Source organism: Marmota flaviventris, chromosome 16, assembly GCF_047511675.1.
Source record: "Marmota flaviventris isolate mMarFla1 chromosome 16, mMarFla1.hap1, whole genome shotgun sequence".
In the NCBI taxonomy this organism is placed as follows: Eukaryota; Metazoa; Chordata; class Mammalia; order Rodentia; family Sciuridae; genus Marmota; species Marmota flaviventris.
Window position 1 is genome coordinate 55787541 of NC_092513.1, and position 25964 is coordinate 55813504.

The following is a 25964-nucleotide window of genomic DNA, read 5'->3' on the forward strand; positions in this document are numbered from 1 at the left end:
GCTACTTTCATTAATTTAATTAATTCTGTCAATCAGAATTTAGACTTTCCTCTGTTCCAGATATCGCCTGGTGGGCTTCAATTAATGGACATGCTTAAAATATTATTCAAGATTAATCTTCCTTAAATGCTTTAAAATAAATTATTTTCAAATCATATCTCAACTTCACAGCTTGTTAACCTTTTGAAACACTAGTCATTCTCAATGAATGTAAATTTAAAATCCATGAAGAAACATTGAATTTCAGATCACTAGCAAAGCAGAGTACTTTTATTACTTGGGAAATAAATTAGAACTATTTAAATGAAAATTTTAATGTAAAAACTTCTAAAGCAATATTGTAAAACTCAATTTCTATAAAGTACATGTAAAGCAACCATGAAGAGTTCTGTTAGTCCATACTGGTGTTTTCCCCTCTGAAGTTTTTATGACCCTTAAACCTGCTTGAGTTAGTGTTGCGTACATATAATGAGGAAATGCAATTGCTGTTAGGCTTAATGATTAAAATCCATACACCACATGCTAAAAAGTTCAATTATAGTACTCTTCCCTTAGCAACATGTACTAAATAATTCCCATTTTCTATAAGAAAGCCCAAAATGATTTTGCAACTTGGAACTTGAGGTAGGTAGATTAACGACCTCCCAAATATGTCCATTTCTGTATCCCTAGAAATTATGAAGACCTATGGCAAAAGAAATTTTGCAGATGTGGTTCAGGTTTTTGAAGTGGGTGTGTAGTAAAGAGGTGGGCCCAGTGTAATCACAGGGTCCTTAAATGGAGAAGCTTTCCCAGCTATGCTCAGGGCATGATATGACCATGACTCAACAGCCAGAGAGACACAACCTTGCTGGCTTTGAAGGAGTGCAGATGACTTCTAGAAGCTGAAAAAGACAAGGACTCAGTCTCCCCAAAGCCTTCAGAAGGAATACAGTCTTGCCCACACTGGGACTGTGGCCCCATAAGACCCATGTTAGAATTCAAACCTACAGAATTCTAGGATAACTAAATTCTGCTGTTGGAATTCTGCAGCAGTTATAACAGTAACAAGAAACTAAAAGAACCACAGAGCAGGAGTAACAAGCATTGATACTTAGTAAACTGTTCAAACTCACAACAAAAAAGTTTATAAATGCTGAATAACTGTGAAATTTTACAAATTATCATATTGCATGTGTCTGAAAATAAGAAAGAATCCATAAATACTGGATTAGCATGGGAGAACAGTTATCACATAATGGGTCTTATATTCTCTGATTTGAACTGAGGTTCACTGTACTGAATATAGAACAGCTTAAGAGACCTGTCTCTGAGCACAGATTGATTCTCAGACAACTAAATTATAATAGACCAGGTAGATGGCACCAAAGACCCATTCAGTATTCTATTGTTTTTGTACATAAATTCTATGAAGTTAATTCTCTAAAGTAATTTTAAATATCCTCATAAAGATTCAGAGCTCAAATGTATCTAACAAATCAGCTAATCACTTTAAAAATGAAAAATGATTTCCCCCAAGGCTCAGTTGTGGCATAAATGTCTTATTTCATGGACCAATTACTCTGATGAGCCATAAATGAAGACTAATTTGAGTAACTGGTTTCAATTCCCAGGTATCTTTTTTATGTTTTAAAAATCATCAATAAAATAGTTTCCTTGTCAAGTCAAATCTTAAACTACTAAATTCAGATTTGCTGTTACAAAAATTAATTATGATAATAACTATCTGAGAAGAATAATTACTTCTAAAATACTATGTACTGTGAAGACAACTACAGATAGATAATTAAAAATACAAAGAAGGGCTGGAGTTGTAGCTCAGTGGTAGAATGCTTGCCTTGCATGTGTGAGGCACTGGGTTCAATCCTCAGCACCAGATAAAATAAATAAGCTAAAGGTATTGTGTTGATCTACAACTTAAAAAATATTTTTAAAAATATAAATAAAAGGGTAGACTCTAGGTAGAATACTAATTAACATACAGCAAAATTAAAATAGTACTGCCATAAACATCTAAAACTTAATTTTGTATAGGTTGATACTTATTTAGGAAAAAAAAAAACTACTTTAAAATCAGTACCAGATTCATTCTGGGAACCAACTAACCTACAAAGTACATACCGGTAGACCTGGGGCATGTGAAGCTCTACACAGGGTGCCTAGCTCCCCTCAGCTGTCCAATGCTCCTCCTTCCTGACTCTGAGAGCCCCGCCTCTGTGCCCTGCTGCCCTCTTTTCCTCTCCTCACATCTGCAGCCTTTTATTTTCAGTTCAACATGCTCCCCTGCAGAAGTCCCCTGTACTCTTCACCAACTCTCTACACAATTGATGATCACCCCCCAAAATCCAAACTTGCATGTAAGGCCCCGCTCACTAGCCTCTGATTCAGACCTGACCCCTTGAATGTTCCATAGGCCTCAGTCTCCACATAAATATAACCCTAGTGTTGGCCTTCAAGTGTGATCCCAGTTAAGTCTATCTACGCTAGATCCAGTGACCCCTGCTCCTAAATCTCTTGGGAAATCTGTCTCCCCAGTCAACATATACCCTGTAACAGCTGAGCAAGCCCATCTCGTCAACTTTTGGCAGTACACTGAAATCTCAGTTCCTCTTCTACTATACCCTTGCCAATAGTTATTTCTCCACAAAGAGCTATCCCTCTGCTGCACTAAGCTTCATCTGTTTATTAACCATGGGACAATGTTCAGCCAGCTGAGCACAGTACACAGGGTACTTGTCCTAGAAGCCCAATCCAACTTTCCACCTCATCTACTACTCTCTATTCACTAGTTCAACAACTATGTAGAGAGGACCTACTAGGCTCCGTAGATACAACAAACTCTACAGACAAATATAGACATAACACCTCCCTTATGAGCTTTAAAATCCAGAGGGGAGCAATCAACTAATGCAAAATATGATTACAAACTCTATAAAGTGCTTTCACAGAATATAAGGCCCTGAGACCCAGATCCAGGAGATCAGGGATCTTTCCAAACATGTGGCACTGAAGCCAAAATCTTCAGCAAAACCTATGTTGAAAACTGGGCAAAAGAAAGACCTGGTGAGAATAAAGGGCATTCTAGGCAGAAAGGACAGCAGGTTCAAGGGCCCTATGGCAGTCTCACACAAGGCCAGTGCAATCAGCAGGAGGGAAGGGTGGTCACATCCCAATCTTGGAGTGGCAAGTGTGAAGAGACAGGGAACAACCAGATTCTGCAGGGATTTGAGGCCTTACTAATGATTTTGCCTAAATTCTATCATTCAGGTAATGGGAAGCATCTGACAGGTTTTAAGCAAAGAAAATGTAGTGAAAATAACAGGATCAGGCTTATGTTCTGAAAAGAATTATCTGGCTGGTTTGTACAGCCTGGAAGAGGTGGTACCCAGAACAGGTCTACAAAGATGGGTAGAGAAGTTCAGGAAAGGGATGGCACCTGGGACCTAAAGTGGTACAGGAAAGATAAAAAGAAGTGGACAGACGTGACAAATATCTGATGCAATGGGCCTTGATGACAGACTGCCCAAGGGAAGGGAAAAAAAGAAAGAAGGTATCAAGAGGGTCACAAAGGCCCCAGCTATGCACTGACAGGCAGGCCTTTACTGAACTCAGAGCATCTTCACCCACCTAGAACCTCGGGGATACAACAGTGACTTTAAATCCAGCATGTAAGATCCCTGTGAGCCCAAAAGAATTCACATTTCTCAAGTTTTTCAAAAGTTTATAATTTTTGTAATCTTATAACTATATATTTTAAAAATCTGTTCAACCTACTAAAGAGCAAATCCATGCCAAGATCATTTTCCTGTGCTCTTCATTTTCATCACAACAGTCACAATCTACTGGCAACAATCTCCAATTTTTACATAAAGTACTTTTCCAAAAAGTTATTTTCAACAGCTACATCCCAGAGAGGCTGTTCAAGAATGCCTTATGAGAAACAAACTATGTAGCTTCCAGTTACATAATAAAGAAAAAGCAAATGAGTCTTTAAAGGTTTAAACCTCATATCAATCTGTTCCACAGAGAAATATAAGACAAAAATCACTAAGAAAATGTTTTACCTAATGCTAATTATCTTGAGCAAACAGTTTTTAAAACAGACCTCTAGGACTCTCCTGAGCAAAGGTACAGCACTTAAAAAGAGTCTAAGATTTATTAAAATCAAAAATATAAATTCCCTATTAAAGGTGTTCAAGGAAAATGGCATTTATTAAGTATCTAGCCAGAGTCCAATACATTATGGACATAGTCTCATTTAATCCTGACAGTTTTATAGGGTAAGTGATATTTTCTATTATTACCATCACAAGAAAGAAACCCTAGGTTTAAGAAATCAAATAACTTATTGGAAGTAACACTGCCAATTCAAAATTTAAATAGGGTCTGTTTGATTCTAAGCACAATATACATTTCCTGACAAATATCAAAAGAAATCATTCTTCAGAATAAATAACTAAAGTTTGGACTTCTAAAGGTAACATTTACCCAGGGCTAAAGACAAAGCCCTGGCTGCTGAACACTCAAGGTCCAAGCTATCCACCTAGTATGCATATCTATCTATCTATCTATCTATCTATCTCCCCCAACTCCCAACTTCTTTCTTTCTCCCCCCACCATTTTTAAATCTTAGATGACACTATTGAAGTCTGTAGGACAGTATACAACACAGTCAATGAATGGGAGATAATATTATTAAATATTTAATAAAACAACTAAAGCAATCTAATAAAAATTTCACTTAAGGTTACTCATTATAAACTAAAACTACCAGATACTCATGTTTCTCACTATTAGAAACTGTGATTCAAAGATATAACATATAGAGGTAGACACTAAAATAGTGATATAAATTATCAATACATGTGTGTGTAAATTTGATTGAACATACATATGGTATATAAGCACACAAACAGATAATTCATTGAGAGGTCCCGGGAGTAATGACACCCCAGTAACAATGAACACACTCCGCCCCAGCCATGGACAGGAATCAGAGCTCCCTGCAGAAATGGCTGGTTCAAAGACTGGAGCTGGGAGACAACAAGATGAGCCTAAACTATCTCATACCCAAGTTTTAGTCAGCTTTTTTACTGCTGTGACTAAAAGACCTGACAAGAACAGTTAGAGGAGAAAAAGTTTATTTGGGGGCTCATGGTTTTTATTTATGGTCTTAGTCCATAGATGGCTGACCTCTTTGCTCAGGGCCAAGGTGAGGCAAAACATCCTGGCAGATGAATGTGACAGAGGAGAATGGCTCAGGACATGGCAGCAGAAAACAGAGAAAGAGAAAGAGACTCCATTCCCATGGGAAATACTATAAATTCCAAAGGCATGCCCCAATGACCAACCTCCTCCAGCCACACCCTACCTGTGTCTACAATCACTGTCCTAATCCCTATCAGGGGATTAATTCACTAACTGAGTTAAGGCTCTCACAACCAAATCATTTCACTTCTAAACCTTCTTGCATTGTCTCACACATGAGGTTTGGGGGAGCCCTCATATCTAAACCATAACAACCATTAATTCAGAAGTGTTCAGAGAATCATACAAATACATCAAAAAAACACCAAAACTACTTTCTAAGGGCCCTGCTAACCAAACTGGAGAGAATCTGAGCATCAAAATAATGACAGAAATGGCAAAAAAAAAAAAAAGAAACGGAATAAAATTAGGATCCATGAATCCATAAGAAATAAATGAAATAAATAAGACAATAGTCATCCAGGAGATACTGATTTAAAAAAAAAACTATAATTAAATAGCAGAAAGATCAGTAGAGGGAAGGAAAAAAAGGAAGAGAGGAAGAGGGAAATACACAAAGTACAGGGGATGAGTAAAAACAAATTATATTCCATGCTTTTATAATTATGTTAAAATAAACCCTCCCTAACAAGTCAATAAAGAGGGCTAGGGTTGTGGCTCAGTGGTAGAGGGCTTGCCTAGCATGTGTGAGGCACTGGATTCAATTCTCAGCACCACATATAAATAAATAAAGTCCACTGACTTATAAATAAATAAACTCTAAAAAAATCAATAAAAATTGTTTAAAAATTAAAAAAAAGAAAATAGTAAGTTTGGTAGAAAATATTATACTCACAATTTTAATTACCTGTCTTTAAATACATATTAAATCCAAAGGGGAAAAATGTAACTTCACAGTGGGAAAAAAAATCTAACAAGATACCAACTGAAGCAAGAGATCAAACTTATCATCCGAGCATCAAGGATTCAGTCCTTTTCTAGAGTTCAATACCTTTATCCATGAGGGACCTCTAATCACACAAACTATGTGCCACTTGACAGAATGCAATAAGGACCCTAAAAAAGCATCACTTCTGTGATATTTCCCCCAAAGGTAGATGATGACCTGAATGTAATATAGAAGAAATATCAGACAAATCCAAACTGGGGGACATTTTGCAAAATAACTGGCCTGTGCTCTAGAAAGTGTCAAGGTCATGAAAGTTCAGGAACAGTTAAGGAAGTGTTCAGGACTAAGTAGACTGGAGACACAGGACAACTCTATGCACAGCATGATTCTAAACTGATCCTTTCACTTAAAGGACATTCCTGGGATGACTGGTGAAACCTGAATGGGGTCTGAAGCTTGGAGGCCTGGCAGGAATGGATCAATGGAGATCTCCTATTTGGAAGAGCATGTTTTTCTTTGTAGGAACATAATAAAGAATTAGGGTTGATGAGTATGGGGTTGGCAACTTACTTATTAGTAAGTTAAGAGGAAAATTTTCTTTATACTATACTTTCTACATTTTTATAAGTTTGATAGTTTCACAACTTTTAAAAATATACGCTAAAAAAGAAGAATGCATTCACTCTAGAAACCAAGAGAGTGTAGGGAGATGAGAAGTCATCTAAAATAGGCATGTCAGAAAATAAGCCCATGTTCCAAATATTTCAAGTGAAAAAATTTAGGTCTAAATGAACATTAAAAGCTTTCAAAGGAGCAGCTTTAATCTAAGACGCAAAAGGTAATTATGCCAAACAATAATTAAATATGCTTTAAAAGAGCAAAGCATGTTAGTGGAAAGAATCCTTCACTCAGGCTCCAAATGAAACAGAAGCATCTGTCTTTAGCAAGAGAATGAGCAAGATCTGCAAAAGGAAGATGGGGGGCTGACTCAGGCAAGAGAAAGAGGCTGACTGTCACAAGGCCCTGCCTGCAACTCAAAGGCCTCAAAAGTGTCTCCACTAGAACATTCCCTCCACTGCACTGTGACATTCCCTTTTGCTAAATCACACCGAGCATCAAGGATTCAGTCCTTTTCTAGAGTTCAATACCTTTATCCATGAGGGACCTCTAATCACACATGTGGCAGAGTCTTAGTGCTGCCTTTGGAAGGGTTGCTCTGTAGGATGGCTTACAATTATGAATAATCGGAAAGCTTCACAGAATTTCTTCAATGAGAGAAAAATTCTAACATGATTTTAACTTTCATGTATTAAAGAATTCTATGTAGCCTATAAAAGCTGCCTTCATAAAACAAGTGTTATAAATACAGTCCCTAACCCTATGTGCCTTATCCAGTTTTACTCACTGATCACTTCTAACTTCAAGAGGAAAACAGATGTGTTCCTTCCCTTTGTCAGGTTCTGAATTCACAGTGCCACCAGTTCACCAAGAAGTGGCAGGATGCCATAAGGGAGATCAATTAGGTTCAAAGATGAACCATTTATATAAGCTAGAATCGAAAGCAAACAAATGACTTGAAAATGTGCCCTGGAGACTATTTATTACAGTAGCATTTTCATTAAAGTGTACACGAATGCTTCAATTATTACAATGCCCTCATAAGAAGTTCATTATTTAGAAAGTATTCCCTGTTTATCCTCCCATGATAGCTTCATGGACTAGTGAACATGGAATTCTTTAGGTTCAGAGAAGCCAAGTGCCTAAGTATTTAATTGTTTATTTAATAATAGGGCCATCTATATTACTAGAAATTGAGTGAAGTGAAATGGATTTGGTTTTCCTTTTTTGGTTTTCCTTTTTCCTTAAATTTACTTTTAAGAAATTTACTCTAAATTTACTTTTAGGAAAGCAACTGCCTTAGTGGAAGAAAACAGACCTCTCACAAAGCTTAGAAAATGCAGGCATTAGTTCCACTGGGATATAATTATTTTGTAAGAAAAGTACCTCTGCTGTTACACCTAGGAAGTAAGCTGGCTACCAGAACAAAAGACTCTAGGATAATATTCAAGGGTCAGTCCATCTTTGAAGCTTTTAGAATCACATAATGAGCCACATCCCCCAGCACTAACCACTCTCTGAAAGTAAGTTAAGCACTTCTGGAAGCTGTACTAATTCTTCTTCAGGACGTTTAGCTAATTAATTCTTCAGAGTTCTAGTAAATTATTACCTCAGTGTACAAAATAATAGGTCCTTTTGGCTTGATTGGCCTGAACAGATATACTTAAGTAGAAGATATGAAAAATTATGAAAGATATGAAAAAAATGAATTTTTTTGGAAAACAAGTGCCCTGAGATATGCTAAGAAAAAAAAATAAGAGTAGGGAAAAATATATAAAATAAGAAAAGTAGAGAATATAATGAGGTTTTGAAGGAGCCAGTCTGAAGAAAGACCCTCAGAGCAGAAAAGTGTTTCTTCAAAAGTAAGTTCTACACTGCATGTTCTGGAGACTGGAGCAGAGCAAAGGAGGCTGGGTGGCATGTAAGGAAACACTGTAGCTTTCCAGAAACTCAGATGCTACTGGCAACTTCTGGCCATGAGAGAAGATAAGAACACAGTAAAAGAAACCATGTACAATAAGTCAAAGTGATATTCTAGACTGAATCCTGGAACAGAAAGTAGGTATCAGTTAAAAAACTGGTGATATCTGAATAAAGTCTGCAGTTTAGTGAAGAGTGATACACTGATATTAATTCTTAGTTCTGACAAAAATTCCAGGGTCATTAAAGTTGTTAAATGTAGGGAGAAACTATCTGAGGAGTACACAGTAATTACCGCTGAACTATCTTTGCAACTTTTCTGTAAATCTAAAATTATTCCAAAACAAAACACTTATTTAAAAAAGAAAAATCGAACAACAGATTTTCCAACAATATACTCAATTCCAGAAATTAAAGTTTTTAGTGTTCAGGAGTCTCTAAATTTACTTTTAAGAGTATTTGTCTGATTGTAACATGATTACAAACTAATTGCAAAAAAAAAAAAAAAACCCTCAGGAAATATACTTTTTTTCTCACTACTTAAAATAGCTATTGTTAACATCTTTTTCATTTCTCCTATAAATATGTGTTAATTTTGGCCATCATTCAGACTAATATCATGGGAATTTTCCCCCTCAATATTTTATTATAATCTTTTCCTCTCATGTAATTTAAATTTCTTCAAAGGCATTTAGATGACATATTTTTCTATATAAAATTGTGCCACAGTGTTTTACCTATATTCTAAATATGTTTAACCTTTAGATTATTTACAACTTTTCACCATTTATAAATAGTGCCACAAGGACCAAGATATACTTAAATTTTTTGTAATTATTGTTCATCTGGAAGGTCCAAAATATCATCACTACTTTTGAATTTGTATTTTTTTACATTTCAGTGAAACTGAGTACTTTGCCTGGTTTTGATTAAGATCTTGGTGAATCTGATTACCTTATCTGATTTCTTTAATCTATTATGGACCAATCTCCAATAAAAGAACAGGAAAAAGTATCTTCTACTAAAATGAAACACTAAGATAAACATATGTCAGGATAGAGTAAAATTATAAATATTAAAGACTCTTCGTTTGGTAACTGAACATTATTGACCTAAGTCTGATCTTTTTTTTCTACAGTGAATGCTTCAACCACAAAATAAAAGAACCTAAAACAACTTACAATAATGTTAAAATACAGCTGCATGGTAGACAACAACATCGTAAACCACCACCTTTTTCTGAGAAGAAAAAAATTATTTTAAAAAGCCCCTACCATTAGGGCAAGGTACAGTCCAAATTTATTTCTAAAATTCCAGTGTTGCATAACTGAAGTATATTTCAAAAGAGCTAAACATCAAGTTACATAATTATCAAACTACTGCATCCTATTTTGCTTTTTCAGCAAAGAATATGACAGGCCTGGGGTGGCAGCCAGAGAAGACAAGAAATTTAAAATAGCATACAGTGTTTGGTTGTAATAGAAAACAACTTTATTTTAAGTATCATTTAGGTGGTAGGTCACAAATTTTTAATATGTTCCAGGGCTAAGAAATATAAGGTGGTCTTTTAAAATTTAAATTACTGGTTGTCATTTTTCAAAGTACTTTCAGATGTTTTCAATACTTAAAAACAAATAAAATGGAAGACTTATTACTCATCAAATGTTTAAGGTACTTCTAAAAGTTTATTAGAGGAGCATTATCAAATTTATCTGTCTCCTTCCCACTGAGAATAGCACAAATATTGCTGGACATTCAACTGCATTTACAGAAAATTTAATAACAATTCTCTGCTTGGATGCAAAATATTACAAAATAATGTGGAATATATATTCCAGTGAAGTAGCATCTTCATTTATTGATTTAAAGTTTCAGAGAATCTGTCAAATGCTAAAAGGCTATTGTCTGAAACCCACTGATATATTGATAACTATAATGAGGAATAGTCATTTTAGAGTAAAAGTACATCTCCTCTAAAGCATAGCTTTCATCAAAGAGTACAAATGTCATCATTTTAAGAGTAAACAAAGGTGAGGAAACCTTCAGCCAAGAGTTGCAAATAAACTCAACAGCATCTCTTATTTTCTTGTTCACAGAGAGAGTTTACAAACTACAAATTTTCTTTAAAGTTTTTTTTAAAGCTTAGTAAATGAGATACCACTAATTCCCCTTGCTTGAGGGCTGAGGAAGACAGGCTTTTGCTTCACTGCTACAAGGAACAGAATCCGGTCTTATTGTTTTGGAAGACTTTCGGTGATATTTACCAAAGTTTTAAACTTATCCTTCAACTAAAGAACTCCTCTTCTTGAAATTTCTCTCAATGAAATAAGAATGCACATTTAATTTGAGTATATCTTGGTCCTTGTGGCATTATTTATATGTGGTGAAAAGTTGGAAATAATATATACTCTCTTCATGTATATATTTGAAAATCACAGATGGCACTGATGAATTCTGCAGAACAATACGTAATATGTTGTAATAATTGGGATAAAGACTTATATATATATAAATTAATAAGACTAAAATAACTAAAGCAACCTAATAAAAATTTCATTGTGCACTAAAACTGTAACCAATGGTGATAATTACCATGACTCAAAAGGGTTGTGCCGGTCCCCCGCTTCTCCTCTTCAACTTGCTCCTGGAAAACAGAAAACATGGGTTAGATTATATTTCTAGATAACTGCTTGAAACTAATGATTCTGTTTTCAGGAAGCAAAGCCATGAAGATCTCTGTTAGTGAGGGGAAAATACACAGTAGCCAGTACTTTCTGGGTGCAGGGTCGTATACAACAATCCACATGGTCATGGGAGGAATCCTTTACTACTGTCTTAATTGTTCATTGGCTAAAATACAAGAGAAAGTTTACCTCAACAGCAGCTAATATGGAAGTGAACATAGATGTCCTCACAAACTGGATCCCTGGACCTGATAGCCACACTGAAGGTAAATGACAGAAGAGGCTTGTTCTCAGCCCAAGTCAAGCTCTCCATCCTACTTTGCTTTTACCCTATCAGAGCCTACTGCACTTTTGTAATGCTCTGTTAAGATGATAATATCTATGACAATGTCCTTTGCAGAAAGGAAAAGTGATTTCAAAGTTTCCTGCAAAGAAGCCACAGCTCAGGTATGGCAAACAGGATAAGCATAAGCAATAAGCATGTCACAGAACCCATCTCTAGGTCAAGTGCTCCACCAGGCAGAACACACTGACCACAGCTCCTGAAGCTTATTTTGCTAATTTATTTTACTAATTTATTTCGTTTTTTGAGTTCATGTGGTTCAAGATATAGTTATAAATAGGTACACAGATAATATTATACATACAGAAGATATAGTGAAAATGTTCCCCCCGCCCTCCCACATCTGACCAATTCTTAATATTCCTACTCTCATAATCATTGTGATTGGTTTATAATATATCATTGGAAAGTTTTCTTCATAAAAATACAATGAAACATAAATATATAGCCTCATTTTCCTGCCATAATACACAAAAGATAACATTTCATAGTATTGTTTTCTACCTGTCTTTTTACTTAAAATACCTGAGTGATATTTCCCTCCCAGGCAGATTTATAAAGGGTGTTTTCATTCTTGTCTAATACCTGCATGGTATAAATAGATATGTCAGGATTTACTTTAGATGTAACCAGTCATTTTTTTTCTTTTTCAATTATACACTATTGCGGTGGAAAACCTGAATATGTGCAGTATTATGCACATGCCAGGTTATCTGTAGAGTGACTGCAGAGTGGCACTGCCATGTCAAAGGAGACATGCATCTCTATGTTGCTAGATACTATCAAGTCAAACCACACCTCGGAAGCTCCACTTCATGGGTGACAAGCTTGATCGGTGTCTGTTTCCCCACAGTCATGTAAATAGGGTGTGTTATCAAAGTCTGGGATTTTTTAACAAGATGACAGGTCAAAACTGAAATTTCATTATAGCTGTCATTTGCATTTGCTTCATTATGCAGAGGTTGAAGATCACATTATATATTTAAAAGCATTTGTATTTCCTTTTCTATACAATGTCTCTTTTTATCATTGTTCTACTTTTCCGTTGAAATGATTACCCAACTTCTGGTCTTGATAAATCAGAAAGATGAGTCCTTTGTCTATGATATGATACAAATTACTTATTTTCCTAGTACGTAAGTTCTTTTTTTCACTTTCCTTATGGTATTTTTTAATATCAATGCAGAATATTTGTTGTTTGTTTTAAGAAATTATCAAACTTTTCTTTCATGGCTTGTAGATTTGAGTAAAAGTAAAACAAGCCTTTCCACACCGAGATTATAAAATCTTTCCCCTTTTCTTTATGACCACTACACTGTGGTTCATGTCATATAGTTAAATCTTTGATAGGTAGAGTCAGGATATGAAGTAAAGACAACAGACTTTAGCATAGATAGCTCCCCACTTGACCCAACACCACTTACTTAATATCTTCCTTCTGCAGTCAGTCTAAGATCTGTGCATTTCACACTGAACTCCCAAGTATATTCAATGCTATTTCTGGCTTTCTGACCTGTCTATTCAGTCTGTCAGTCAATTCATGTTCCAGTACTATAGTATTTTAATTGCCAAAGCCTTATATTTTCATATGCTTCTTAGGCTACCTAGTACTTTGTACAGAATAAGAGATTTCTTTTTTTGTACAAATTTTTGGGTCCGACAGCCAAAGGTTCAAATACCAACTCCACCCCTTACTAGCTGGAATGATGTTGAGCAAAATATTTATTTAGCCTCCATAGTTTCCTAATCTGAGACTTGGAGATTAATAATATCTCCTTTACAAGACTGTTTAAGGATTAGCGACCCAAGTAAAGTCCTTATAACAATACATGGACATGGCAGACTCTCAATTAATGGTAACCATCACAGTTATTTTGCCAGTTTTCAAATTGCAAAGAATGTATCAGGGACTTAATAAAAACTAAACCAGCCTAGCCTGGCTACTTTTGTTTACCACCTAAAAAAGCACAGCACAAATTACAAAATCTCTCATGAAAGAAGCATTCTGAGGGGAAGTAAGCAAGATCTTGAAATCCTAACTGAATCAATTACTCATTTCAAAAAATATTTCTGGGAAATTACTATATGCCAAGAACTGCAGTGGTCTTTGAAAATGTGAATAAACCACAATGTCCAGTGTTGATCAGGGTCTCCCTGTATTGAATGACTGGCAACAGAGTGACAGAATGTGCTTATCTGGCTGCCCCTCCTCCCTAGACGGTCATGTCACTGCACTCTCCCATCCTCCCTGCACACCCCAGGCCCTCCTTTGAGTGCCCTACTTGTATCTCTCCATGCCATGTGCAGCCTTCACTGCCACTTCCCTGAAGTCCCTATCCACCACTGCCTGCCTCATTCTACAAACACCACACCAGCTGGGCACTCTCAGACTCACCAACACAACCATCAGTGAATTTCTATTTTCTTCCATCAAATTCCTGTGATACAAGCCCACTATGCTATTAGAGGGTCTCTGAGAACTGTGGTAGCCTCTAGAAGATTACAGACAGTGGCCTCTGCTTAACATTTAGAAAGGAAACAGGGATCTGAGTACTAGAGTCACAAGAAACAAAATCGGCCAACAAGCACAGGAGCCTAGATGTGGATACTGAGCCCCAAACTGGAAGTCAGCCTCAGGACCACTGATTTCACCCTCAGACTCTGAGCAAGATAAGCTATGCCTGGACTTCCCAGAAACTGGAATAAAATACATGAGTGCTTTAAGCTGCTAAGTTTGTGTCAATTCATTATGCAACAATAGAAAATTGAAACTCTCCTACTTAGTCTTTAGGATTCCTCTCAGCAAGCTTTATGTGATCCTCCCTCCTCCCCGTCTGCCCAGAGTAAGCTGGGAACATGTGGAAGCATAGAAATACCTTACAGAAATCTATTGGTGGGCCTACCACACTGCACTATAATCATTAGTTTTATTCATCTTTCCCATTTTGGTGAGCAGGCAGTATGGCCTAAATGTCTTTCATCCCCTAAACAGAGCTTGGCACCTAGTGTAGTTCAGCAATATTTGCTAAGTGAAAGCACAAAGGCAATATTCGAGAACAGTACTTTTCTGCCTGACAGATTTCAAAACCAAAGTTAATGATGGGTACCTCTATGCAATTAATAAAGCAGGCCTCTCACATTCTAACATGCACGTGAATCACCTGGGGATCCTGTTAAAATGCAGATCTTGACTACTAGGTCTTAGATTATGGATTTCCACAAGCTCCCTGCAGATGCCATTGCCACATATCAGTGGCAAGCCTTTCTGCTCTCTTCCAGGACAGAGTGGGAGTGAAGATGGTAGTCACTCAATCACATCTACCCTCATTCTGCTGTGTGGGATGAACTCTTGAATCAGGGCTAATTTTCTATGGTAGCTCTTTACATCAAATTCATCCATCTTTATTCAGTCAATACATGGGAAATCCGCATAATTCAAAACAACGAAACTCTCTACAGCAAAACTGAAACGGTAACAAGAAACAGCATTCAAGAGTTGATTATGCTCACACAACAGCCACTGAAGCACTTTTATAATCACTGTTTCATTGAAAAATAAAAAGAAATATGTAATATGCTATCTGTCACTCAGCTAATGGATTATGATACTTGATTCATACTTCCTTATTTGCTATTGAAATTCTGACTAGAAAGTGGAAAAAAAAAAAAACACTCCCCACCAAAATAACTTTTCCCTTCACTTCAGATTTAAATTACCCAGGTTTCCTGTGTCTGTGTGTTCATTAGGTGGATCAATGTTATGGATATGCAGACACACACATATACATACAAAAGATTATAATTCTGAGTATCTATATAAGTATATATTTCTCTTATGATATATTGACTTCATTGTGGATGGGTAATGAATATTTAACCAAGGGGTATTCTACCACTGAGCTATGCCCTCAGGCTTTTTAAATTTTTATTTTGAGATAGGTCTTGCTAAGTTGCCCAGCCTGCCCTGGAACTTGTAGTCCTCCTGCTTCAGCTTCTGGAGTAGCTAGGATTACAGGTGTATGCCATTTCATACAGTTTTACACTTTAAACAATTTTTCAAACAGAAAACTATTTAATATCACATGAAATAGTAGGAAAAATGTTGAATTTTGTGCCAGGATAAATCCTGAGGTAAAATCCTAGCACCACCAATAAAGAGCTATTTAAATCTGAACACATGATACAAATGCTCTTAACCTGATTTTTCTGATTTGTTAAAACAAAGACATTGGACTAAATATTCTCCAAAGTTCCTACTAGCATTATATGCTTCTATCTGAAATAATTAATTATTTCATAAAGGTAATATGTCTATAATGCTACTAATTAATAAAGAATGAATTTTCAAAAACAGAAGGAAAAATGAGCATTTTACTTTATTTTCCCAGACAGAAGACATAAGGAAATCAATATGAACTGAGAAAAATAAAACCACCATTGTGATTTCCCAGGTTTCAAACCTTAGTTCCAAAACCTGAAAATAAAGCTTTAGGAAAGAAAATAATAATGTTCTCAAAAGGGGGTGTTAATGGTTGAAGGTACATAAAATCAGTCTTTGCAGTTGTGCACTCCCACTCATCAACTTCAAACCTGTTCCACAGGAAGAAAGGATTATGAAGTGGGAAAACAACCAAAAAGGCTGGACATGCTGTCCCTCCTAATTAGTCCAATGTCTTTATTTTAACTTAGCATATTCACTGTCACATAGAAGTCCCTGGAGCTTTAGAGGATCTCTGAGAACCCTGCTGTCCCTACCCCAGAAGAACCTGACAACTGCCCCAAAGGCAACACATACCAGTTTCATAAACTAGGAAATGCCAGAATCCTATTTAATAACTTAAGTAGCAAACTACTATTTGAATTTTAACCTGTTGCTTTGTGGGGTTTTTTTTTTTTTTTTTTTTGCTCTAATCCAATATCCAATGTGAAATATGATAAATGAAATTAGCCTTTCAGATAAAAATGTAGGAATTTATGGGATTTTTTCCCATTGCTCTACTGGAATAGTCAGAGAAGAAAATGCTTCCATTTTGTCCAAATATTTGATAATATACCTATATCTCTGAATGAAATCTCCCTTAGAATTTGCTAACGCATATACAATGCTAAAGTAGCCTTATAAATATCACCTTCCAGTGGTTCCTCTGACTATAAAAGGATTCTATGGGCTGTTGCAAAATTACATCAGTCTCATGTATACTTCAAGATCAGACCAAGGCCCCAGTGACCTATCTTTTTCTGAAAGGTAACCATACCTTAGAGCACTAATGTGCTCCATAATTGTTTAGTCACACTGTATTTGTCTACAGAAGTTAGCTCTCTTTTATTTAGCAAGATATTAAAATTCTTTAGAGAAATAAAAATATCTCATATCTCTATTCCAAATTTATAACTCAATATTTAAACATTGATTTGCTGATTTTAGAAGGTTCAGAGAGAGAATGAGAACTAACATTTCTTTAATGTCAGATATTGCATACACACAATAGGAAGCCATATATTTTATTCCTGTACAGTCAAGTAAAACATTCTTTTTATTTGTTAAACTTGCACTTTTATGAAGGAAATTTGAAATTTTAAAGCCTACATAATGTTTGGGGGTTTTGTGCCCAGAACACCCACATACACACTAAACATCTATAAAATTACTATAAAAAAATGTTGTTTCCCCAATTACTATCTGCCTACACTATGCTAGTCAATTCTAATGGAGGTGGGTGGAAAAAATCTAGGAAAGGGCACCCAAAATGACACTGATCTTTGTGCTGGATGCTGCACAAAGGCATAATATGTCAAGGAGTTTCAAAGAATACTTTCTTCAAGGGTATTCTTTCTTGCCATAGGACAGCATTAAGGAGACCAGTTCTAGAAACAAAAGTTCACGTGCACAGAAGAAATGAGTGAGCAAAGATATGAGACGAGTAATAAAACCCAGGGAAAAGCAGCACTCTGGCAGATACTGTTAGGGAGAAGATAAACTAGGGTGACCTCTCTGCAGGGAGAAGATAAACTAGGGTGACCTCTCTGCAGGATGGTCTTGAATGGTTAATCCATACTTTCAATTTTAAATCCACTGATAAGGTTTTATCTGTGAATCAACTGCAAAGGTATTCCCAGATCAAAAAGACATATGAATATGAAAACTAGTTGTAATGTGGTGTTTAACCACAAAAATAAAAATAACCCAAATCCTCATAGTAAAGAACTATTTAAAAATTATGATATATTCACAGAATGAACACTGTGTACCACCAAAACTAATAAGAAGGTGCACATCTCCAAGATACATGTAATAATAGCAAAAAAGGCAATACAGAAAATGTGTAGGATATGAGCCCACTTGGGATATGTATTGTGTGATGTGTATGTTTATGTGCATAGCAGGTGTGGGTTTTTAACTTTCTCTTTTGTTTTTGTGTGCTATAGATATAAAAGAAATGATCAACAGTGGTCCTGTGGTCCCACTTTCACAAAAATCCTTGGCAGGTTAGTACACATTTGATTGGGTATGGTGGAGAATTTACATCTCATTTCAATACCTGACTGTACTATTTGATTTTTTGAACCAAATGATTGGGTTGTTTGTTTTGGTTTTGGTTTGGTTTGGTTTTTGGTACTAGGAATAGAACTCAGGGGTGCTTAACCATAGAGCCACATCCCTGTCTCTTTTTATTTTTTAATTTTGAGACAGGGTCTCGTGAAGTTGCTTACAGTCTCACTAAGTTGTTGAGGCTGGCTTCAAACCTACAACCCTCCTGCTTCAGCCTCCCAAGCCACTGGGATTACAGGCATGTGACACCGCACTGGCATATAACTGTATTTTGAAAAGTATAAATAAATATTTTTAAAATTCTATTCAGAGATACTTAGAAAATATTAATCCAGGAAAACATTCACTGACAGATACTATTAGCATCTAGAAATTATTGGATATTGAAAAAATTAAATTACTGTCTCAGAAGCAGATGTTTAGGAATGTCCAACTGTGCATTTGCTTGATGCTTTATACACTTAATCTGCCAGTGGGCTTTTACTTGGTTGAAAGGAAATGCTACTTATAAAATCCGAAGTGAACACAAAAAGCAAAGGATTTCATTTATATTTTAAGGAACCTAGAAATATCCAAGCATGACTGGCTCCTCTCTCCATAGTGAATATAGATAGCCCCTGATGTGAGCTAGCTCAACTGTTGAATTCAACTGATGAAAATGAGTACTGTAACTAGCAATGAGCCTCAAAGTGACTGTGCAATGTGAAACTCATTTTCAATGTGCACCTTTTAATTATCCCATGAGAATATCTGTTAAAATAACAATGTGATCCAAACACCTTAAAATTTAAATTGTAATATGGTCTTTTGAAAAATAATTTTCATGCTATTAATCCAAGAAATCCATTTGCCTAAAAATCCCATTAGACACTAAGAATATCACTTAACAGATACTATCAGAAATCCAACTATTCAGGGCCCCACACTAAAGCACACCTGTCAGCACTTTTTAAATTCAAAAAATGGGAAAATCCTACTTTAGGGCAGGAATAATGGTAGACACATCAGGATTAAGTTAGAAACTGAGTTGGAATTTAAGAGAAAATGGGCATTTGTACTAAAGCTAACAGACAGAAAGTTAATATCAAGGTTATAGAACAAGAATACTGAGAGAAAGTGATAATCTTAGCAGTTTAAAGACAAATGACACTGATTTAAAGACCTAAATATTTTTGAAAGAGAGGAGGTGTTCTCAAATGTTAAACTAAAATAATATAGAAAAATGAAGGAGCCAGAATTGATAATTGCATTTCACCATACAACCGTTAATCATCACACCCTGTTTTTTCAGTCCAGAAACTGGTTGATGACCTTTCATCATGAAATAGTTGCATGGTATAGTTCTGTTGCTCATGTCACTAAAAAGGTCAAAAGAACAGCAATGTATCCACCAGTGGCATATGAATACCCATTTTTTCCTCCAGCATTGCAAGCACTGAGCCCAGAATTCTCAGTGAATGTGAACTGTCAGTCAATTTGTATGGTTTGTTTAGAGTGCTGCAGTACTAAAAGTGTTGTCACTCAACCAAATGAAGAGCCACAGGCTCAAGGAGAGCACGTGGGCAAGTAAAGGTGCCTGAGTAAGTCACATGATATAATAAGACTCACATCTTCCCACCACAGCTAAGCTGTACAGTTCATCTGCTGATGATACATTAATATATGAAGCATTTCTTTCTGATTGTGGATAAATATAAAACTATTCTGCAGGCTTCAAGCTGAAAATGATTATGTTCACTGTAGAGCATGGAAATAGAACTTTGAGTGAAAAGGTTTTTTTGGGTTTTTTAAAAGCTTCACGCAATGATTGCATCCCACTTTTTGCCAAAAAAGGCATACAATCTGCAATTATTATGCAATGAAATGTATTTCACTATAATACTCTTAGAAGATGCATGATGCATGATGCACGATGCACAATGCAGATCTATACCCTAGGACAATAGTTCTCAAAAAACAGCAGGTATGCACTGGGGATGTGGCTCAAGCGGTAGCGCGCTCGCCTGGCATGCTTGCGGCCCGGGTTCAATCCTCAGCACCACATACAAACAAAGATGTTGTGTCCGCCAATAACTAAAAAAAAAATAAATATTAAAAAAATTCTCCCTATCTATCTCTCTCTGTATCTCTCTCTCTCTCTCTTTAAAAAAAAAAACAGCAGGTACCAGAATCACTCATTCTAACAAACCCCCAGGATATGCTGGTGCTGTTGTCTGGGGACCACAGGAGTAACTGAACACATCAATTCCTCATATTCTGTCTCTTCAGAAGGCACACGACACAGCAAACCAAAGGCACTGAAAAAAAAATGGCATCCTTACAAAGCATCAGAAAGGCAAAATGCTGAGTAGGTCTGGTCCAAGTGACCTCTTAAACAGCCAGTGTTCTCTGCAGTACATCTGGAGCACTAACTCTCCTGGCATTGATCTAAAGATGCAACCACCAAGGGAGCTAGGCTCAGCTCTATCCTGATCATCCTACCTCAAAACAAGGCTGATCCCAAGGAAACAGCTCTTAAGCTTGTTACCAAATTATAATTAACATCTTAAAACTAAGCTCACACCAAACCAGTACTTATGTCTAGGGTTCATCCAACCACACCAAACCTGGCACTGAGCCACAAAATGTCCTCCTTTACATCACTTCACCAAGCATAATGTCTAAATATACAACCAGAGACCACATGAAGACCCCAAACCCAAATAAATGATGAGAGCCCATGAAGAAACACAATTGAGGATGCTGTTAGTTGTCTACTATCCCAAAAATGGCCACCAGAGATGTCTCTGGGCCATACTGCCAACTTTTAAATTCCCAGAAATAGATAAAGATGTCTCAAGGAAACAGCACAGGGAAGGGAACTAGATACACGATGAACATTATACTTTCTAGGTGTCTATAAGTTGCTGTAAAGGGTTTTTTAGGTGTGATTAGCATCTAATTAAGTAGACTTTGAGAAAAGCAAACTACCCTCCATAGTGTGGGTCAGTCTCATTCAACCAGCGGAAAGCCATAAGAAAAAACATTGAGGCCCTAGAGAAAGAAAAAAACTCTACCCCCAGACTGATAGGGGACTCAAGTCCACAATGCCACCTCTTCTCTGAGCCTCCAGCCTGCCCTGCAGATTTTGTTGGCCCCCAAAACTGCATGAGCCAATTCCTTAAAATAATTCTACATACAGGTGATAGATGACAGACAGACAGATATCCTATTGGTTCTATTGAAGAACCCTAATAAAACCACCTACAGTTCATAGTCTCCATTCCCCTATTTGATAATGATCAACCGATCTTCTTTCACCTTTAAAATTAAGATTACCTTTTTAAATGTACCAAACTTTAATGATACTATAGAGTTACATGAAAACTCAACTGCAGCAAGTAGTTTTAAGTGACTGAAAATACTGCTCAATTATGGTTATATGAGCTGCACCATTCCACAGAGCTTTTCAACAGTGACTGCAGACTGTGAGGAAGGGCCAGGAGACAACATCTCACCAAGCATCCATCCTGATCCAAGTGCTCTTTGGAATCCATGCCAAGCTTTCTCTTCCTGTTGGGCTGTTTCATTGCCACTTCAGCACTTCTTAGCAGCGTTCTTCTACAAAAGAAGGCCACATGAAAAGTTAGGGGAATACCGCCCCTTCAGAATTACAAAGCAAATTAAAAAATATGCCGCTATAGTTCTGATATGGTGTGAATATCCCCAAGGGTTCATGTGTTGAAGCTTGGTCCCCAGTGTGGCAATGTTGAGAGGTGATGGGACCTTCAAAAGGGAGACCTAGTGGAGTCACTGCCTTTGAAAAGGATCAACATATTTCTCCTGCGACCCCAGTTAGTTCCCAACAGAGTACTTATTTTATATATATAAAACCAAGCTGGGTGGAGATGCACACCTGTAATCCGAGCAACTTAGGAGGCTGGGGCAATGGGATCACAACTTTAAGGCCAGCTTCAGCAATTGAATGAGATCCTAAGCAACTTAGCAAGATCCTGTCTCAAAATTTTATAAAATGTGGCTCTGTGGTTAAGCACCACTGGATTCAATTCCCAGTACAAAAAAAAAAAAAAAAAGAAGAAGAAAAGAAAAGAAAACAAGCCTGGCCATTCCAGCTTCTGGACTTACTGTGCAGTCTCTTCCCTCACATGCGTATTCCCACAATTGTGATTCCATCTGCCATGTGGTCTTCAACAGAACCAAGGTGATGTAGTCATCATGCCCTTGAACCTCCAAAACTATGAGCTAAATAAACTTCTTTTTAAAAATAAATACACTTCTTCAGGTATTTTGTTATAGTAACAAAAACTGACTAATACACATATTTCCAATTATACTTCTTATAATTGGTTATTATAAGTAACCTGATTATGAGCTAACAAAAATTTCATTATTTGTTTTATAATAATAAAATCATGTGACAGAGATGGGTTTCCTATCTCATCTAGAATAAATATAACAAAGAAACTAGATTTTAATGCCTTGGGTTTTATCTGTAGTAAGAGTTTTGGAGGGGGGTCATATTGGGTTTTTCGGTTTGTTTGTTTTGCTGATGATCAGTAAGGATTCGCTGCAATCTGTAGAGTCTCTGTACTCACAGAGTCTGTCCTTCAGGAATGGTAAGACGTTTGTTTTAGTCATGCAAAGCATAGCACAGCAATCTGAAACAGATAAAATAAGATAAAAAAAGTTACCAATTTGATTTATAATGACTGCTCTTCACAATATTACTAAAGAGTTGTCCAGGTTCTTTGAATAGTTATTGGAATAACAGTTTTATAAAGCAGGCTGACCATTTTGGAGAACCAATAAGTAGTACTATGAGTACTGACATTTAAAACTCATTCATTTTGAATGATTCTAACAATGTATATATAATTTTTTTTTAAATTTAACAAGCCTTAAATTATAAATATCCCTCATGTCTGACAACTAGTAACACTGTGAACGTCCACACAAATCAACAGCTTAGGCTTGGTGCCTTTAGTAAAGTATTCTTGCATGAGGATACACAACAAGCCTAGCCCAGCCTGGCTTCAATTTCACAATAAATAACACCCCATAGCTTGTCAAAAAGAAATCATGTCGAACATGGCGGCGGGCACGGAGATATCAAGTCTCTGACCTCTTCAGCTGCGCGGGCACGGGGAGTCTTAAACCGACGAAATGCTGTTTGCTCTGGATCACTAGGCAATGCTGAGCTGACGTGGATCTGGGGCGAACAGTCTGCACCTCTCAGAACACACACCGAACCTGGAGCGGCTGAATTCAGGCTCCTGTTCGCCTGCGTTTTGCAGACAAACCGCTGTGACTCATGCTAAATGATCCCGATGAAACAACTTGTCGGCTTTTCCTGATCCTGCGGAGGTTAATACCAACAGAGCCTTCATAGGCAGTGGCCACAGGATGGAGACGAGGCTTGGGAGAGCCGGTCAGGACCCACCCATTGCATTGGTCACCTGGCAAAGGGAACGAACTGTCGCCATTCGCATGGGATAGCACCATGGCAGAGAACTGACCTCACCAGAATGCAGCAGAGGAGATAACTTCATTGAAACAGGCGGCAACAGGTGTGTAACCCCCTAGCCTTCCCTCTCCACACAGCGGGGAAACCTCAAGGGCCCCTCCCAGCTTTCACATGAGCGCGAAAGTCATACCAAGGGAATCAGGAGCGGCACAAGACCCACGGCACGGGATCCCAGCTGACAACTGAGGTCTCTTGCACCAGCTCCCTGGGGCGTGGCTACCCGAGGGCAAGCAAAATACGCTGAGGGTTCTCAGCCCCAAGCTCCACAAACTTAGGGTCTGAGGGAATGGCAAGCAGGGAGAGTGTGCCCAGTGTTCAAGAAAATAGGGCTCCTGGGAGCAGCAGACCCGGCGTGTAGCCAGTACCGTCGTGAGAGTCACCGGTGAGCGGGGCCTGGCTTGAGAAAAAGTGGGGAAGTAACTAAACACAAGAAAGGGCCCTAGGCAATCAGGATTGGAGACCCGCCCAGTCGGGAAGGAGGAGCTGCTTCACAGTGATTGGTTCCCACATATTGAGAAGAGAAGCCTGGCCCGGTGGGCAAAGCTCCACCTACTGGAACAGAAGATAATCGAACTCTAAGACTGCACTTTTTAAATTTTTTTTATTTGATTTTTTTTTTTTGTTTTTTTTTTTAATTTTTATTTTTATTTTTTATTTCTTTATTTTTATTTTTTTTATTATTACATTAATTTTTTTCTTTTTTTATTTTCTATTTTTTTCTTTTGTCTTTTCATTTCTTTTTTTTTTTAATTTTTTATTGTTGGTTGTTCAAAACATTACAAATTTCTTGATATATCATATTTCACACTTTGATTCAAGTGGGTTATGAACTCCCATTTTTACCCCATATACAGATTGCAGAATTACATCAGTTACACATCCATTGATTTACATATAGCCATACTAGTGTCTGTTGTGTTCTGCTGCCTTTCCTATCCTCTACTATCCCCCTACCCTCCCCTCCCCTCCCCTCGCTCTTCTCTCTCTACCCCCTCTACTGTCATTCATTTCTCCCCCTTGTATTATTTTTCCCTTTCCCCTCACTTCCTCTTCTATGTACTTTTGTATAACCCTGAGGGTCTCCTTCCATTTCCATGCAATTTCCCTTCTCTCTCCCTTTCCCTCCCACCTCTCATCCCTGTTTAATGTTAATCTTCTTCTCCTGCTCTTCGTCCCTACTCTGTTCTTAGTTACTCTCCTTATATCAAAGAAGACATTTGGCATTTGTTTTTTAGGGATTGGATAGCTTCACTTAGCATAATCTGCTCTAATGCCATCTATTTCCCTGCAAATCCTATGATTTTGTCATTTTTTAATGCAGAGTAATACTCCATTGTGTATAAATGCCACATTTTTTTTATCCATTCACCTATTGAAGGGCATCTGGGTTGGTTCCACAGTCTAGCTATTGTGAATTGTGCTGCTATGAACATCGATGTAGCAGTGTCCCTGTAGCATGCTCTTTTTAGGTCTTTAGGGAATAGACCGAGAAGGGGAATAGCTGGGTCAAATGGTGCTCCATTCCCAGCTTTCCAAGAAATCTCCATACTGCTTTCCAAATTGGCTGCATCAATTTGCAGTCCAACCAGCAATGTACAAGTGTACCCTTTTCCCCACATCCTCGCCAGCACTTGTTGTTGTTTGACTTCATAATGGCTGCCAATCTTACTGGAGTGAGATGGTATCTTAGGGTGGTTTTGATTTGCATTTCTCTGACAGCTAGAGATGGTGAGCATTTTTTCATGTACTTGTTGATTGACTGTATGTCCTCCTCTGAGAAGTGTCTGTTCAGGTCCTTGGCCCATTTGTTGATTGGGTTGTTTGTTTTCTTATTGTCTAATTTTTTGAGTTCTTTGTATACTCTGGATATTAGGGCTCTATCTGAAGTGTGAGGAGTAAAGATTTGTTCCCAGAATGTAGGCTCCCTATTTACCTCTCTTATTGTTTCTTTTGCTGAGAAAAAACTTTTTAGTTTGAGTAAGTCCCATTTGTTGATTCTAGTTATTAACTTTTGTGCTATGGGTGTCCTATTGAGGAATTTGGAGCCCGACCCCACCGACTGTAGATCGTAGCCAACTTTTTCTTCTATCAGACGGCGTGTCTCTGATTTGATATCAAGCTCCTTGATTCATTTTGAATTAACTTTTGTGCATGGCGAGAGAAAGGGA

General features: G+C 37.2%; 1 protein-coding gene across 1 annotated transcript in view; it reads right to left on the reverse strand.

Annotated features, from left to right (window-relative positions):
* Positions 1–25964, reverse strand: part of L3mbtl4 (L3MBTL histone methyl-lysine binding protein 4) — a 464449-nt gene that overhangs the window by 312822 nt on the left and 125663 nt on the right. Inside the window, exons 2-4 of the mRNA XM_027942948.2 lie at positions 22868–22930; positions 21770–21872; positions 11288–11339 (exon numbers count right to left, since the gene is read on the reverse strand). Of these exons, the coding sequence (XP_027798749.2) occupies positions 11288–11339; positions 21770–21841 (124 nt within the window). The 5' untranslated portion in view covers positions 21842–21872; positions 22868–22930. The remainder of the gene's footprint in view (positions 1–11287; positions 11340–21769; positions 21873–22867; positions 22931–25964) is intronic.